Source organism: Arctopsyche grandis, chromosome 6 (assembly GCF_051622035.1).
Source record: "Arctopsyche grandis isolate Sample6627 chromosome 6, ASM5162203v2, whole genome shotgun sequence".
NCBI lineage: Eukaryota > Metazoa > Arthropoda > Insecta > Trichoptera > Hydropsychidae > Arctopsyche > Arctopsyche grandis.
Window position 1 is genome coordinate 22324380 of NC_135360.1, and position 15771 is coordinate 22340150.

Here is a 15771-nt window from a genome sequence, read left to right on the forward strand (position 1 = left end):
ATGAAATTTCGATGTTTTCTTAATTGAAATACATAATTGAATGATATTGAAATCATTTATTTTCAAATTGTTATAATAATAATAGTATTCGTTAAAAACTTGCTATTTTTTTTTAAATTCAAAGTAAAAAAAATAAAAGTCTTTCATTGCCAAATCGATCTTCCAGAGTGACTGAAATACTGATGCTTTAAAGCAATTATTTCCATTCTAAAAAATTTACAGGTACAATTAGTGTGAAATATGTAAATCTAAAAATGTAGCTGTTTCTCTGCTCTACCATCAAGCTGTTAAGAAAATCATAAATATAATACTACACACGTCTAATCGTCGAAAGGGTTAAAGACCGGGTCAAATCTGGGGTTGAAAAAGCACACACACTCAACATTAAAATGCACCGAACAAAGCCTAGGGCGATAGCCATCGTGACGTTTGATTGATGCGACCACACAACACGACTCCCGAGATTTATAAGGGCACGTCAACCCTCGAGATAATCCTACGAGTGTCCTACCTGTTCTTTCCGTATCCGACTTTGTGCAATTCGACGTGCTTGAATGCTGCGTAGGTGGCCATGTCGAGATCGATACTGTTCCGTCTGATCCTGTGACACTTCCCGCGGGAGAGACGACGACAACGACGAGACGAGAGTACACTGAATTCGAGCACTTGATTCGCGATCGAAATTTCACGATCGGCACAGTCGTATAGTGGTCGGGTGACTTGTGCGAAATTTCAAAATTCGTTCGGTTTTTTTGTAATTTTCGGTTTGGAGCCGAGTACTTGTCTGGATACGAGTGTCGTGTCGCGTGCGGAACAGCTGACTGGCCGTGGAAGTGCCGGAGCAGCGGCTAAGTACGGCTGCGCGGGTTGAGGCTGGGGGGAGGGAGGGGGATCTGGGGGGTCGAGGGGGGGTTTGGGGGGCTCCGAGCGTGACGGCAGCCCCCACCTCGGGCGTTTGCCCCCTGCCGATGCGGTATAGATCCCGGTGCGTTCACTTTCACGGCCTGCGCTAATCGGATGTCAACTTCTGCTGGAACATTTTTAATTATGTTTGCACATATGTATTGGTGATAAGAGATAAAAACGTTCTGGGTGGGTGTTTTTTTTTTTTAAATCAAATTGTCTATATACATACATACATATTTGGATCAATGTCAGTTCTCTAACTTTTGGTTGAATATACACTAGGAAATAATATTACATGGCACATAATTACAGTCAACCCTCCATTAAAGTGCTATATCTATTCCGCAAGAAAACGGAAAATAGGCAATAATTAAAAAGTAAAATAATGAAAGTGTAAGATAACACGATATTTTTATTTAATTTTTACAAGCTTACGTTGCAATGCCACAATAACGCATGCAATTCCCGTTCCCGTTCTTGTTCCCGTTTCCATTTGTCGGAAAAACGCAGGCAGCGAACACGTTGGTCGAAAACATTTGAAATTATAGCGTTGCAATGACACTCATTCCCGTTTTTCCCGTTTCCGTTGCCGTTTTTTTTCACAGTCCTGAAAGTTTCAGTGGTTTAGGAGCCTATTCGAGACACACAGACAGATAGACATTCATTTTTATATATATAGATATACCAGGAAGGCCTAACAGGTAAGCCCCTATGCGCCTTCCTAGAGAATTAATTACAAAAAATTGCAGCATTTTTTATTACATAAATCGCTGTATTTCGAGAGGCTGAAGAAAACGCAATTAACAATTATTAATTAATTAATCCATAGAGACATCTATGGATTTAGAATTGTACATACATAATTTTTTACATCTTGTACATAAATCAAATTCAAATATTTGTGACATAGCGGGTAGGATGGTTTTTGCCAATTTGATGGAGGAACCGTTTCAACAATGAAGTCAGATAAATTGACAAACTCTGTTAGGAAACAATCGACTTGGAGTCACAAATATCCAAATCTGACCAGCAGCATTAAAGATTAGCACGGAATCGAACCTGGTAACCTCTCGGTACTAAACATAAACGAAACCACCGAGCCATACTGCTGGCTGCTGTAATGAATACACGAATATACATATTTATGGACAAAAATCTCGTTCTCTGACTGAAAGCTATTTCAGATTATATTCAATGTGGGGTGATTGGCTCATATTCAGGCTGTTATGGGTCATCTTCATTGACGTTTAAAACGGTTTGAACTAGTGACGTGCCGTCATTGGACTAGAAAGCCTAAGCTACTCTCCTAAAATCTTAAAGTAAAATTTAATGTAATGTAGTTTCCATAGAATCGTCCTTTAAAATACTTGTCGTTTTGACAGCTCAAAAGTTTCATGTCACACATAGTGAGTCTATTTGAAGATAGCTTTTGACTGTTAGCACATAAACTAAAATCAATAGTTCATATATGAACAAACTAGTATGTGATAGAAAAACCAGAAAAAGCATTTGGACTGTAACATACATATGTATATTTGAGGCGTAGATAGGTATATTAAAAACGGCCAAATGTATTATTTTGAAATTTTACTAATGTAATAACACAATTGAACTGCATCATTATCAAATTTAAAAAAATGTCTGCCCAATTTTTATTCTATACATAAATAATTATAGTACAGAGAGGTTCTTTTAATGAGTCTGTATGATCTTTTGATTATATGTAAAAGAAAAAGCCTCTTATTATAAATTAAGATAAATTGTAACGCACTTTGGCTAATCAACGGTAAATTTAACAAAGTCATCCCTTAGGAGTCGTAAACTTGCTAACCAATTAATTGCGACGAAACGTTTTTCTTCTAGAAAATCTTCGAGACTTCATCTCTCACCGGACAAGAGGCGGTAGCGCATTTATACATTTAATTAAAACAACGTCAGACCCAAGCGATATTAAAACAGGGAATACTTTACGAGTATCCCTGTTTTAATAGTTAATAGGTCCATTTGAGCGATTAGAGTGCTGATAGCGGACCTTGCAGAACAATGGTGTTCTGTGTGAGTGTCCGCTGACCACCGTGACAGAAGGACCACACCGTGGTTCTTTCAAAAGCGTTCTTAATAATAATTCCACCGAGAAGGTCTATTGTCGAAAGGAAACGATCAAAAGGCGATAAAAGTGCCGACTGAGTAGATCTCTCTTACTCTTAATTGGGGGGGCGATGATGTCTACAGTTTTACTTAAGCTTCCTATGTACGACTATTTGTTTTCTATACGTTTAAAGGTAAGATAATTATAAGTTTAGAATCATACCTTGTCGGCTACTGCACCATATATGTAGAATGTACCAAATAATACTATCCGTACTTGCAGGTTTGGTGCAGTCGCCGGCTCGTGCCGAACAGGTATGAATAGACCTTAAGACTTGCCCAGAATAATTGTTGAAATACGTCTTTATGAGTTGAGAATAATATATATTAGCAATCATAAACTTTTATATATTTCCTTATGACAGAACGGATATTTTAAATACGACCAACTAGTATTATACATGAATATTTATATAATATGTACATGTACATACATATGCACGTATAATGGTAAGAACAGCCAAAGTGCAGCACGGGACGCGTGCCTGGACTTCAGTGGTGAGAGGCGTATCTTCGTGTCATTATTGATTCATACGATCGTACTATTTCTTCCACACTTCTTCAAATATAGGAATCATCACTACCGATCACTATCAAGCTTGTGTCAGTAGAAGGATAAAATATCACCGAAAACACTCCAGGGGGCGAGTTTTGGTCTGGATAACAACGGTATAGATTAGGCGTGCTAGCGGTTTTTTTAAATGTGCAAAACCATCACTATGTGTGTTTGCACCTTCATACATCTCACCATACACATTTATCTAATTTCATCTCCCTTGTGGCCTTTACATTATCTAGTGTATCATTTGAGTACTTCTTTCGTTCATTCTTTTAGCAACATAACCCGTCCATTGCCATTTCAATCTCTTCACTTTCTCCACTATATCAACTACCCTTGTCACACTTGACGATGGTGATCGTTATCATTATCAGCGTGAGTGATCGATAACGGTGATTCCCATATTTGAACAACTATAGGAGAAACGTACGAATTAATAATGACCCGAAGAAACGCCCTTCCCAGCTGGAAACCACGAGCATGTCCATGTCGTACGATTCAGTGTTTTTGCCTTAATATGCGCTATTTCTTAATATATATGTATGTACATACATATAGCAAAATTTTTAAGGTGCATACGTATGCTTCATATTATATGTTAATTGGACAAAAACACAGGCAACGTGTCAATTGATAGGGTATTATTAGATTAGAATAAATAATTTTAACAATGGAAGATTCGTCTATTTATAAATAAATAAATATTTATGCACACCAATTATAATAATAGGGATATCATTCGTTCATTTTTTTTATCCTGAGACCCAAAAGCAAACGTCAATTATTTTCAATAGTTCAAATAATTACATTCGATTAGTGAGAACGTTTACGACCTTCGTTAACTCAATTAAACGTGTTCAACTATAATTCTACAATTAAACTATTATCCTCTTATAACATATTATATTAAAACTGAGGAACAATAAACAAAAAGTAATTGATGGATAATGGAGGATCAATAAAACAATTTTTTGTACAGTTTGCAATACGAAACTACATATTAATAACGGTAGTAATTGGTTTTACCATTGTGATAATAAATACATTAAATGTATGTCGCGCACTAAAAATTACTAGCGCGAACGTCAGATGACTGTGTATTAATTATACAAAAAAAAAAATTAGACCGAATCACTTTTTCTGACGAATATACATATGCATACAAGTTAATGACTCAAACTAAAAAACGAAATCAGATCGTGTAGATAAGTTATCATTCTGAGAATACAAGATAGCAAAGAAAAATAGTACAGCACTTCAACAAAGTCATTGAACGTCCGTATGATATATTCCCGTTTTAAATTGCACCAGCTATTTATTATTACATTATATAGCACCTAACTTACGGTTCGACTTTCGATAATAAATTCCCCAGTGCAGATGTTTGCATCCGATATTGCTGAAATGAAGAAGTGACGTTTAATTTATAACTTGTACTAGTCCAGTGCAGTATTCGTAGAATGATATTTGATTCGATTAAGCGGACAGGGGTCCGCAACCATTTTTCGTCCCGTTCAACAGGTTTGCGACGAATCATACATACATACATACATATATATATGTACATATATTCGACGTTTATAATTGCATTTGTGGTTTGACTTTTCAACTCCGCATTCAATAACGGATATTATGTAGGTGTTTATCGAATGAATAGGCAGATACGTATCCATTCGCGAAGCGATGCGTTTTTCTGCAATTAACTCTTGATGCATTTATGCAACGAACAATGCGGATAAGAAAGTTCTATGAAAGAAGTCTTTAAAAATTGCCGACTGGATTGACCACATTTCAAAAAGTTTGATCCGCAAACACTTCCTTTGACAAGTTTAATTGAAAAAAAAAACTATTATTTAATAAGCACTGAAGAAAATGATTGACGTATTGACATGGTAAGAGGAATTTGATTTGATATTTAAAATTAGCATGATTTGAATTTATATACATATAATTTAAAATGAGTTTTATCAAAATAAGTAGGCCAACAATATACAAATCATCGTGTTAAGATATAAATATTGCAATTATATATGTATTAGTATTGTACCCGTTGATGTTTCAACGGGTGGTTTTGGAAAGGAATCAGCGCACCGAGGTTATTGTCGCTAGCGGTTTCAGCATGCAAGCTCGCCGGACCGTTCACGTTGCTTCCTCACTCATTCTATCTTTTTTTGAATTTTCCATACAGTTATACAAAAAACATACATAAATCCCCTTTGTTTTTATGTATGTTTGTATATTATATCATTTATCTAAATTATTATTAAATGCCAGCAGCATAGCTCGGACGTTAAGCTTCTGCTTACCGTCAAGAAGGTGCCGGGTTCTATCCCTGAATGAAAATTAATTTTTCAGAGTATGCTGTTGGTCAGACCTAGATTTGTGACTCCAGGTTGATCGTTTCCAATCAGAGTTTGCCAATTTTCTCCGATTTCATTGTTGAAACGGTTCCCGGAAAAAAAAATGGCTAAAAATCCTTCCTACCTATAATGTCACCACTATTTGAAATTTGATGGATGTACAATAAAAATTTATGTACAATTCATAGATGTCTCGTTAATTTGCGAGTTTTTTCAGTGTCTCGCAATTCAACGACTTATAATAAAAAAATGCTGCATTTGTATTTGTAATTGGCCAGGAAGGCGCATTGGGATTTACCTGTAAGGCCTTCCTGGTATATATGTAAAATAAAAATAAAAATGTAAAATATACCATGTAAGTATGAAATAACGTTGTTTTCAAAATGGAATTAAAACTATGTCGTCAACTATTGTCTATTATTGCGACATTGTTTAACGGTTTTGGATTTAAAGCTATACAAACAAGTGGATTTGAAGTTTTTCTGAAAGATAACGAAAAAAATATATAGCTATTGATGTATGTAAATACATACATAGCTAGCAGTATGGCTCGGTGGTTGCGTTTATGTTAAGCAACGAGAAGTTATCGGTACAACCAAAAAAAATAATAATAATGACAAAGAAGTGCTCATAGCGATTGTGCGGTACAATTGCAATTTTGACTACATACAACATTAAACACGATAATGCGAATTCTATGAATAATATACCGAAAAGTATCAAATTTTCACGGACAGGATGTAAAATCTTAGGTTAAAAAATCTAAACTAGTAGCCTCGACCGCAAAATTGATACTTTTTTCATTTTTGATCATCTTGCACGGACCGATGACGGTGATAATAAACCACGGCAGGTGAACCATTTCCGTCATTTGTCACACTCTAATCCTCGCGTCATAAAAAGCTACAACTTTTTATTGTACTCTCGATTCGTATATTACTTACGATCGCTGAGAAATCAGTCTTCACTTGGTTTTTTTTTTTACATTAACACACGTCGTCGTTGTCGTGTCGGTGATTTCTTCTGTATGCGCGAGTACAATATCCACACTATCGTTGAAGTTCATCTCGAGTCACGAGAAGAACGATATGTCAAGAAGCGAAGAGATTTCAAACACTTCCGAAGATAGCGACGGTCCAAAGGATGCCTGATTTGCATCGAACAGCATTTAATAAAATCTGCATGAAATTCTTGTACATCTGCATAAAATATTCAGCACTTTCATCAGAGCTGCCGGCACTATCGTTTAAAGATTTCTGAGCTTTGATCTCATAGTTATTGTCAATAATAAATACTAGGGTTCAATTTCTATACTCACAATGTATGTACATCGGAACCATAATCGTAAACTTACTAAAAGTTCTGATAAAACATTATCATTACATGCATATTTATTATTTTTATGTTTAAAATGTCATTTAAAAATTGAAAAAAATCTGCGTATTGTTTTAAGAACTTACAAATTTGTATATATTTTATAATGAAATTGCAGCACATGTGAGGACATAATTTTCTTACTGATAAAGCACCGCTCAAAAACTGTTAATCGCAGTGACCCTTAGTAACCAGATAAAGCCCTTTCGATGCATACAAACAAACTAACAATTTAAGTAGGCATAATAAAACACATTTTATAGATAAGCTCTGACAAGTTATGAGAGCAGAAATTCAAAAAAATATAACAAGCATCTTTCGAGACCCACTAAATTTAGACAGATGCATTCTATTCGGAACATTTTCTAATTATAAATGCGTGTTCCATAAACTAGCTGCACCATCTCGTTGCGAAGATGAACCAGAAGAAGACATCCACTTCCGCATATGCATACGCATCTTACAAAATCAAATTAACAATAACAGTTTAAAAACCACATCCATCACTCGCGTTTAGATGCACAAAAGCACACACAAACCAGACCCAGCATTAGGGTGGCCATTCACATAGAGATTTGTGTGCAGAAAAATCGCCAAATAAATATTTACCAAACTATATAAACATATGTATCTGTGGTAGCGGTTTCTCAGAGATCAGTAAGAGATAAATAAAGCTTTACACAAAACATTACAATCGGGCAATAAAAAACAATATTTTTTAACAATGCACTTTAAAATTGTATATAGCAATAATATATAACAACAAACTATAAAACTTTTTGAAAGAACAATCTGGAGATATTCGTAATGATTGGTGGCGATAAAGAGAAACATAGATGCAGGGCCGGTCTTCCGAGGTACGAATTAACATTTGGGTCTCAAAAAATCTGTACAATACATACATATGTATCTAAATACAAATAAATATTTGATGAGACTCGTTCTTGATTAGAATTTGTACATTGTTTTGTTAGAACCATCGTGAAAGCCAATAAATTAAAAGCAATATATACAGTATTCTCTCGATTATCCAGTTTGCGGATTATCCATACTTGAAAATTTTTTTTATTATTTTTGAATGAGAATACGTAATAATTGTTTGATAAGTGCGTTTTTTTCGTTAGATACGTATATATGTTCACACAAAAATTTTAGATCTACATATATCCTGTAAAACTGCAGAAGGTATGCGTAACAAATAAGCACAAGAAAATTGTACTTGCAATAAAACAAAATCTTCATTTATTAAAAACTTAGAACTTTAATTGAGATATTCGAAAATGAGGAATTCACATTAAAGCTCGCCGAAGAATATGGAATCAAACTATTCGAGATGTCGTAAAACAAAAAAAGTTGGAGGCGTTCACAAGAGATTTTGATAATATTGCAGGTCTTTCCAAACGAAAGAGAATGAAAATTTCATCATAGAAAGATTTTGATTCAGATTAAGAAAGGCAAAAAAACCTAGATCATTTAAGGGGACAGAAATAAAATATCTTTCTGATTAACCAAAAAGAAGCATGGATGGATCTTCGATGATTGGTTCAAAACTTAATAGGTTGCTGAAGTGAGAGATTTTTAAAAAAGTAAAGGGTTGCCACAGAAAGCACAATTGTTAATATACATTTGTAATGCTCCCTATCCGGTCCCGTTCTCTCCAGCATTAGCCCGGATAATCGATAGTATGCTATGCTATATTCCTCCTTCCCCTTTCATGTACGGGACTCGGGTGCCTTATATCCCCTGCTCCATCAAGTTGGTCAGCCCTGCATGGAAGAAGATCACCAGCACAGCACGTTGGGCCGATCAAGTCAAAACGGCCACAAGACGTTCTCAGTGATTAGATATTAATCGTCAACAGCATGCTCACTATGGGAAATAATGACCCTCACTCATAAGAGAAATATGCGACAAATCGCAACGTGAATGACCACCTTTACACGCACATTTTATACAAATGAGCTAGTCAAATAATATCAGGAAAATTTATTAGTGTTCCAAGCGAGTTTAATTAGAAGTATCGAGCAGAAGGAATAAAATTGCTCATTGCAGACTTTTGTATTACAGTTACATACATAGAACTAGCCGGCGAGTGGTTTAACATCGAAAGTGCGTGACCCGGTGGAGCGGGGCAGGATCCGTGTGAATCGCCGCGCTCAACGGTGCATTTCAACACCTGTTTGTTGTCTCCGGTCGTCCGCATTGCACATCTTGGCAATGAAACTGTGACACACTGAGTGAGAAGCGTAAGAAGAAATCATTACGAAAAAAAAGCCGACACAATACTGAAGAAAGTACAAGTTACATTGATAAATTTCACGCGTGCAAAGATCTATGTGCAGCAAGAGTACATTCGATGCCTACATATCCTATACAATAATTATATTTGAATATATATTCAGTAGTTTTGTCAATGATTTGCTATTAGAGCAGTGACTCCAGAAAAGACACGCTGGATAAGTTGTAGTAGTAAAACTCGTAGTAGCCAAGTCGAGTGGTAATAGAGCTCGTTCGCGAGAGCTAGAACTTTTTTCTTAGTACGAATATGTATGTGTATGTAAGTGGCATTCAGTCTATGATTTGTTAAGTTGTGCAAGACTGAGGTATTCTATTCATAAAACAGGTAGATATTTATATATTTAATGCATACTCGTAACGGACTTCATCGTGTCAAACATTTGTACTATTTGTCTTGAGAAAGGGTTTTACATATCTCTAGTGGTATTCCGCTTGCCTTTAAGAGTGCAAAGGATGGATTGTATTTTAATGTTGGATTTTGAATGGAATAATTATCAAATAAAACTGGCAAACTCTGATGGGAGACGGTCTATTTGAATTTTTATCATCATCCTAATCTTAAAGCTGTGAAGTTGTGAAGTTGTCAAAGAGTCAGACAGAATGCATATATGTATATGATACAGTCGAAGTGTGTTTTCAGTTGTAATACCTATATATTCCAACTGACGTTTTAGGTCATTCATATTGGAATAAAATTTAACTAATAAATTATATCTCTACAAGCGCAAATACACTTTCATAAATGTGCGCCAGTTGTAATATAACAGTTGAGCTTTGACAGCTCTGATATTTTGACGAATGCTTTAGAATCCAATAATGCGTGTGAAGTTTTCACGAAAAACTAACCTCTGCATCTGCCAACATGCTACCAACTTATAGTTGAACTGTATTTAAAATGTAATATATTTTGACCAGTTGAAATGTGATTCGCCATATGAACTAACTTACGTGGGTTAGGCGAAATATATTCCAACTACATAGTCTAAATATATTACAACTGAAAACACACTTTAACTATAACAGTAGATGATATCAGGTTGGATGAAATATATTACAACTGAAAGAAAAATTTCAACTATAACATATACATTCATTCTAATATCTCACCGGAATCCATCACTGTCATCTCAATGTCAACACAATCGTAAGATATCACGTGAAATGGTTCTATGATTATTCCTCACAAAGGATTGCCCACATGAGTGTTATTCACACGAGTATTGCTCACACTAAGATCCCGCACAGAGTAATCAAGCAATAAAAACATACAATATAAAACCACAGACAGCACTCGTGTAGGCTATTCTCTTGTGGGAAATAATCCGTTCGCCAGTATAGATTTGCAAATTTATTTAAAAATATGTATTATACATACATAGTTATGCGTAACATCGACCACTGTCTACATAAATATGTACATATTTACTTGTGTCCTAAATGTTTAAATTTTGATCTGAATTGGAACTCATAACCTTTCAACTGGTAAACAATTGCTTAAGAGCGAGATACACTGGGAAGTAGATACCTAGGTACATTGTAGGTGCGATGTTAAAATAAGAAAGTGCCAATCAAGTCACAAAAAGAAGCTAATTTGAGATAAAAATCTTTCAATCAAACGGACAATAAGACAACCCACTGACAAATTACCTGCTTGCCTATCGTCGATGATCAAAAATTTGAACTTTCAATTGACCCAAATCTCAGTGAAGGGTTAAAGTACGTGTTTATTTGCACAACAATCATAGTGCCTTAACTAGGAAGTTCTTCAGCGAGTACAAAAGCGTGTTGTACCAAATCGAAACAATCATTATAATACACGTGACGTTACTTAACGTAAGCGTAGCCAAGAATGTACATACATACATATGTATATACATATCTACATATCTACCACATATTAGCCCCAACGTAAAAACATGTAGATAAACTGTTTGTCCGGGAAACTCATTGATTTTCCTCATGAATATATGTAAATGCGTAGCTTTATAGCTTAGGATTAGTATGGGACAGCAGATACTTCATATTTTATTCTCAAGTGCACAATAAATAGCCCTCAATCTATCGACCGCCCTTGAACCATATACTGACTTTTATTTCAATTTCTTCTGGGTAAGTGAAAAAAAGGGAAAAGTTCTCATATTTTTATGAAATTTTGGCTCTAAAAACTATGCATGCTAATTAATTGAATATGAAGAATACATAAAGAAAACGATGTTTCAAAATTATGTACATATATATATGTACATATATATTTTTATTTGTAAAATATGATTCAAAATCCATTAAAACTAAATGTAAAAGTCAGTTTTGATTAATTTAACGATGGCAGATTATATCTATAATATACATATACTTCCCATAATTTCATACAAATAAACTAAAATCAACAGCTTTTTTTTAATATATCTAATTAATAACAATAATCAGCATATGAAAAATCTTATCTAAATAAGCAATAAAAACAGAGAAAGTCTCGCTACAAATATTCATTAAACACCCACATTAATTACCAGAATTATAAAATCGCATCCAAAATTTCATTTTATTACATAGACATTTTTTATTACATAATTTTATTACCGGACACAATTATCATAAATCATCTAATAACGCGCAATAATTGATAAAAATCAACTACCGAGTGAAGCAACGGAGCAGGAACCTGCACGCGAGTTCGTCCAGATGATTAGGAGGGACTCGTAACAGGACAGTCATACGGCAATTACGAGGGGGTTAAACATGAGATCAGTCAACGTGGGGGCGGACATTGTCAACGCCTCGAATTGGACATGCGTCCGGGAGAGATGCTGGAAGATGAACGCTGGTTTATTTCTGGATTTGGTCTCTGGGATCTGAAGCTGGAGGTGTATCGGGTGGGTTTAGCATAGAGCTAGAGCTAGACGGGTCTATGACCGCGAAAGTCGTTTATGGGTCAGACCAGACCGACAATCCATCCTGGTGAACACGATGCGACTCCATACCGGGAAATTCAACAATCCATTTTGTATGCCCTCGCCATCGTAGTATTATGTACTGACGGTTTTAATTACGAGCTTCGTATGTATGTATGTATGTAGTGAGTGAAAGAGTTCAACGTTTTATAAAAAAAAGTCCAGAGGCGTGCTTGGGGGTTTTTAAAAGGGAAAATTTTGATTTATTTTCAATTTTATTATATAAATAAAAATTTTGTATCTTGATTTCCAGCTTGAAAGCTTGAGAATATACAAATAAATGTAAATGATTGTTTTTCCACATTTTTCAACTTGGGAACAACAAATTTGATATATTAAAATATATCATGGTACCCTGGTAAAGACACATAGAGAGGTACGCCCCACGTTTTGTTTTTACAAGGCTATTCTTATTAATATTATAGATAGTTTTGCTCATGCAAAAAGACCGCAAGACTTACTCCGGTACGCTAAATCGGTACCATCGTGTCTCTTCGCAAGCCTCACCCCTGGAGTGTTTTGGTGATATTTTATCCTAGTATTGAAACATGTATATTTAACAATGAATTCCATATTTGAAGAAATGTAGAAGAAACTTGTCGAAATGACAATTACGAATTAATAATTACAAGAAGATACGCCTCTCACCACTGGAGTCTACGTGCGCGTTCCGTGTCGCACTTGGTGGAGACACATAATCGTACGCGGCATGTGTTTTTTTTAGATAGTTTTGCACATGCAAAAAAACGCTGGAATGCTTAGTTTGTGCCATTGTGATCTTCCCAAAACTCAACCGCTGAAGTGTCTTTGGTGATATTTTATCCTTCTATAGACATAAGCATGCCGTACGATTCAGTGTTTGCGCTTGTACATATGCAGTGTGATTTTACCATATGTAACTTAGACCCTAGACGGGTTTTAGAAGGAGTCCAAGTCCTTTCAAAGTTTTTTCCAAATTTCATTCGCCCGAAAAATATTATGCAACGACGATTATTTATGGTTTTAGAATAATGCTTTAACGACAGAAAAGATATAGACAATATTATAATAAATTTATCAATTTTATGATTGAATTATCGGCATTTTCTATTCAACAAATTACTGTCCGTTTCTCAACTAGACTACCTTGCAGTAGATACAAAGCACCTATTAAAAAGTATTTTTTTATAGATCTACAATTGCAACTTGGGTATCACTAGCTATGTATATTATCGTCATATATAGATATATACATACATATGTAAATATGTATGTATAGTCACCCTTAAGAAATTAAAATGAAATGCATTATTTTCAATTTTTATTATACATACGTAAATATAATAATGAACCTGTACTAAAGTGTAAAACATATTATATAGACCTGCTACGATTTTAATTAATACTTATTTACGAATTACTTACAAAATTGAATAATAAACAACTCTAAAAACTATACGTGTCTAGAAATTTTACACAATTCTAATAATAAATCTAAAATATTTGATCAACATAAGAAAATGCACTACAGATAATATAGGTAAATGTATTATTTTTTCAAAAAAGTACGGCGAGGGGCAACTTTAGAACTTAAATACGCGCCTGCACTAAGCGTACTACGTATACGTGCAAGCACCAAAGAGCGTGTTTTTCTTATTAAAACAGTAATGAGATGGTTTTTCGAGAGACGCTAAAAGGTGCCGCCTCGACTATTTACACGAGTCTAATGCAGCCGACAGGTTTAATAATAATATGTTGTATTCTTTCAGTGAAATGTAAATCCCTTCGCGGGTGTGTTTATCAAATCCATTCTCATGCTTAAAACGATCGAAAGCACGAAACTTCTGTACTACGACTTCCTGTTTGTTTTATTATCGAGTGGTCGGTCTCTCACTCTACGTGAATATTCAATGGTGCTTCACCGGAGGAATAATGGTGGTGTTTTTTCAGAAGACCACTAATGAAACTTCCCCTTGATGGATTGACCACTTCAGTGCCGGTTTCCGATGGCCGATGCCCACACCAGCTGCAGTCGTTACTCTCCCCGACAATGTGCGGCCAGATTGTTGCGTTGCAACATACATACATACATACTAGTTGGTCTTAAAATGGACTAAAAATAAAACTGCGATGAAAGCGAATCATTGCGTACAAAACAACGGGTCTCGAATAACTAAACGTAAACGATTTTCATGAGTGACAAAACGAACTGCATTAGTCAGCCGGAAATGTGAATTGTTTGTTTACTCGCTGAAAATTTTCCTAGCATCAACGAGTATGTCATAATTTGCATACTAAAAATTAGTTGATATACACATATCTTGTCAAGGGTACATGCGACAGAAATTGCATCTTATCGATTGACACATTGACTCTTTTTTGGAACAATAATGTGTCACGTAGCTTAATCCATAGTCGAAAATATTCTGTACAATGGACTCACGCTATATATTGTTTAAGATTTCCATTGGGAACCAAATTTTATGACCAGAGGATTTTAATCTACGAGAGTAGCAGCTCGTCCCCTGCCATTCCGTGTCCTTTCACGGTAAAATTTCGAAGGAATTAAAAAAATATATATACATACATATATTGATTTATTCATTTTTTTATTTTATTTTACCTACATATAATATATCGGTCTCCGTGACGAGCAGGAATGTTAAATTACCGAAAACGCAAATATCGGAAGGCAAAGATCGAAAATCGAAAGATCTTAAGTCGAAAGATCAAAAAAAAAAAAGGTGCATGGTAAACGGTACATACTTACTTAATTTGCGCGAGCAGGATACATCAGGAATCATTATAGAGGGCCATTTTTTTTTACATAAATAAATCGTCAAATTTTGTGATGCCGAAAAACTTGAAACTTGCGAGACATTTATGGATAAATTGGCAGCATTTTTATAAGAATCAGCAAAATTCAAGATGCTGAAAACTCGAAAATTGCGAGAAATGGGTAAAAGTTGCCAATTTGTTGGAAGCGTTTCAATGAAAATCAGATAAATTGGCAAACTCTGATAGGAAATGATCAACCTGGGGTCACAAACCAAGGTCTGGCCAGCAGCAACCAGTGGGAGTGGAACCCGTGACCACTAAAAAATCAAAAACGATGCATTTTGTGGAACATTCTAAAAATCACGATGCAAGATGAAATGAGATCGTATTCGAACCCGATATATGCAGTCCCGGAACA

At 35.1% G+C, this 15771-nt stretch overlaps 1 protein-coding gene across 2 annotated transcripts in view; it reads right to left on the reverse strand.

Annotated features, from left to right (window-relative positions):
* LOC143913356 (microtubule-associated protein Jupiter-like) overlaps positions 1-15771 on the reverse strand; it is a 116129-nt gene that overhangs the window by 22780 nt on the left and 77578 nt on the right. Inside the window, exon 1 of one of the 2 annotated variants that reach the window (XM_077433087.1) lies at positions 512-812. The exons of the other annotated variant lie outside the window; for it this stretch is intronic. Coding sequence (XP_077289213.1) covers positions 512-573 — 62 coding nt within the window. The 5' untranslated portion in view covers positions 574-812. Of the gene's footprint in view, positions 1-511; positions 813-15771 lie in introns of those variants that run through there. 2 annotated transcript variants of the gene reach the window in all.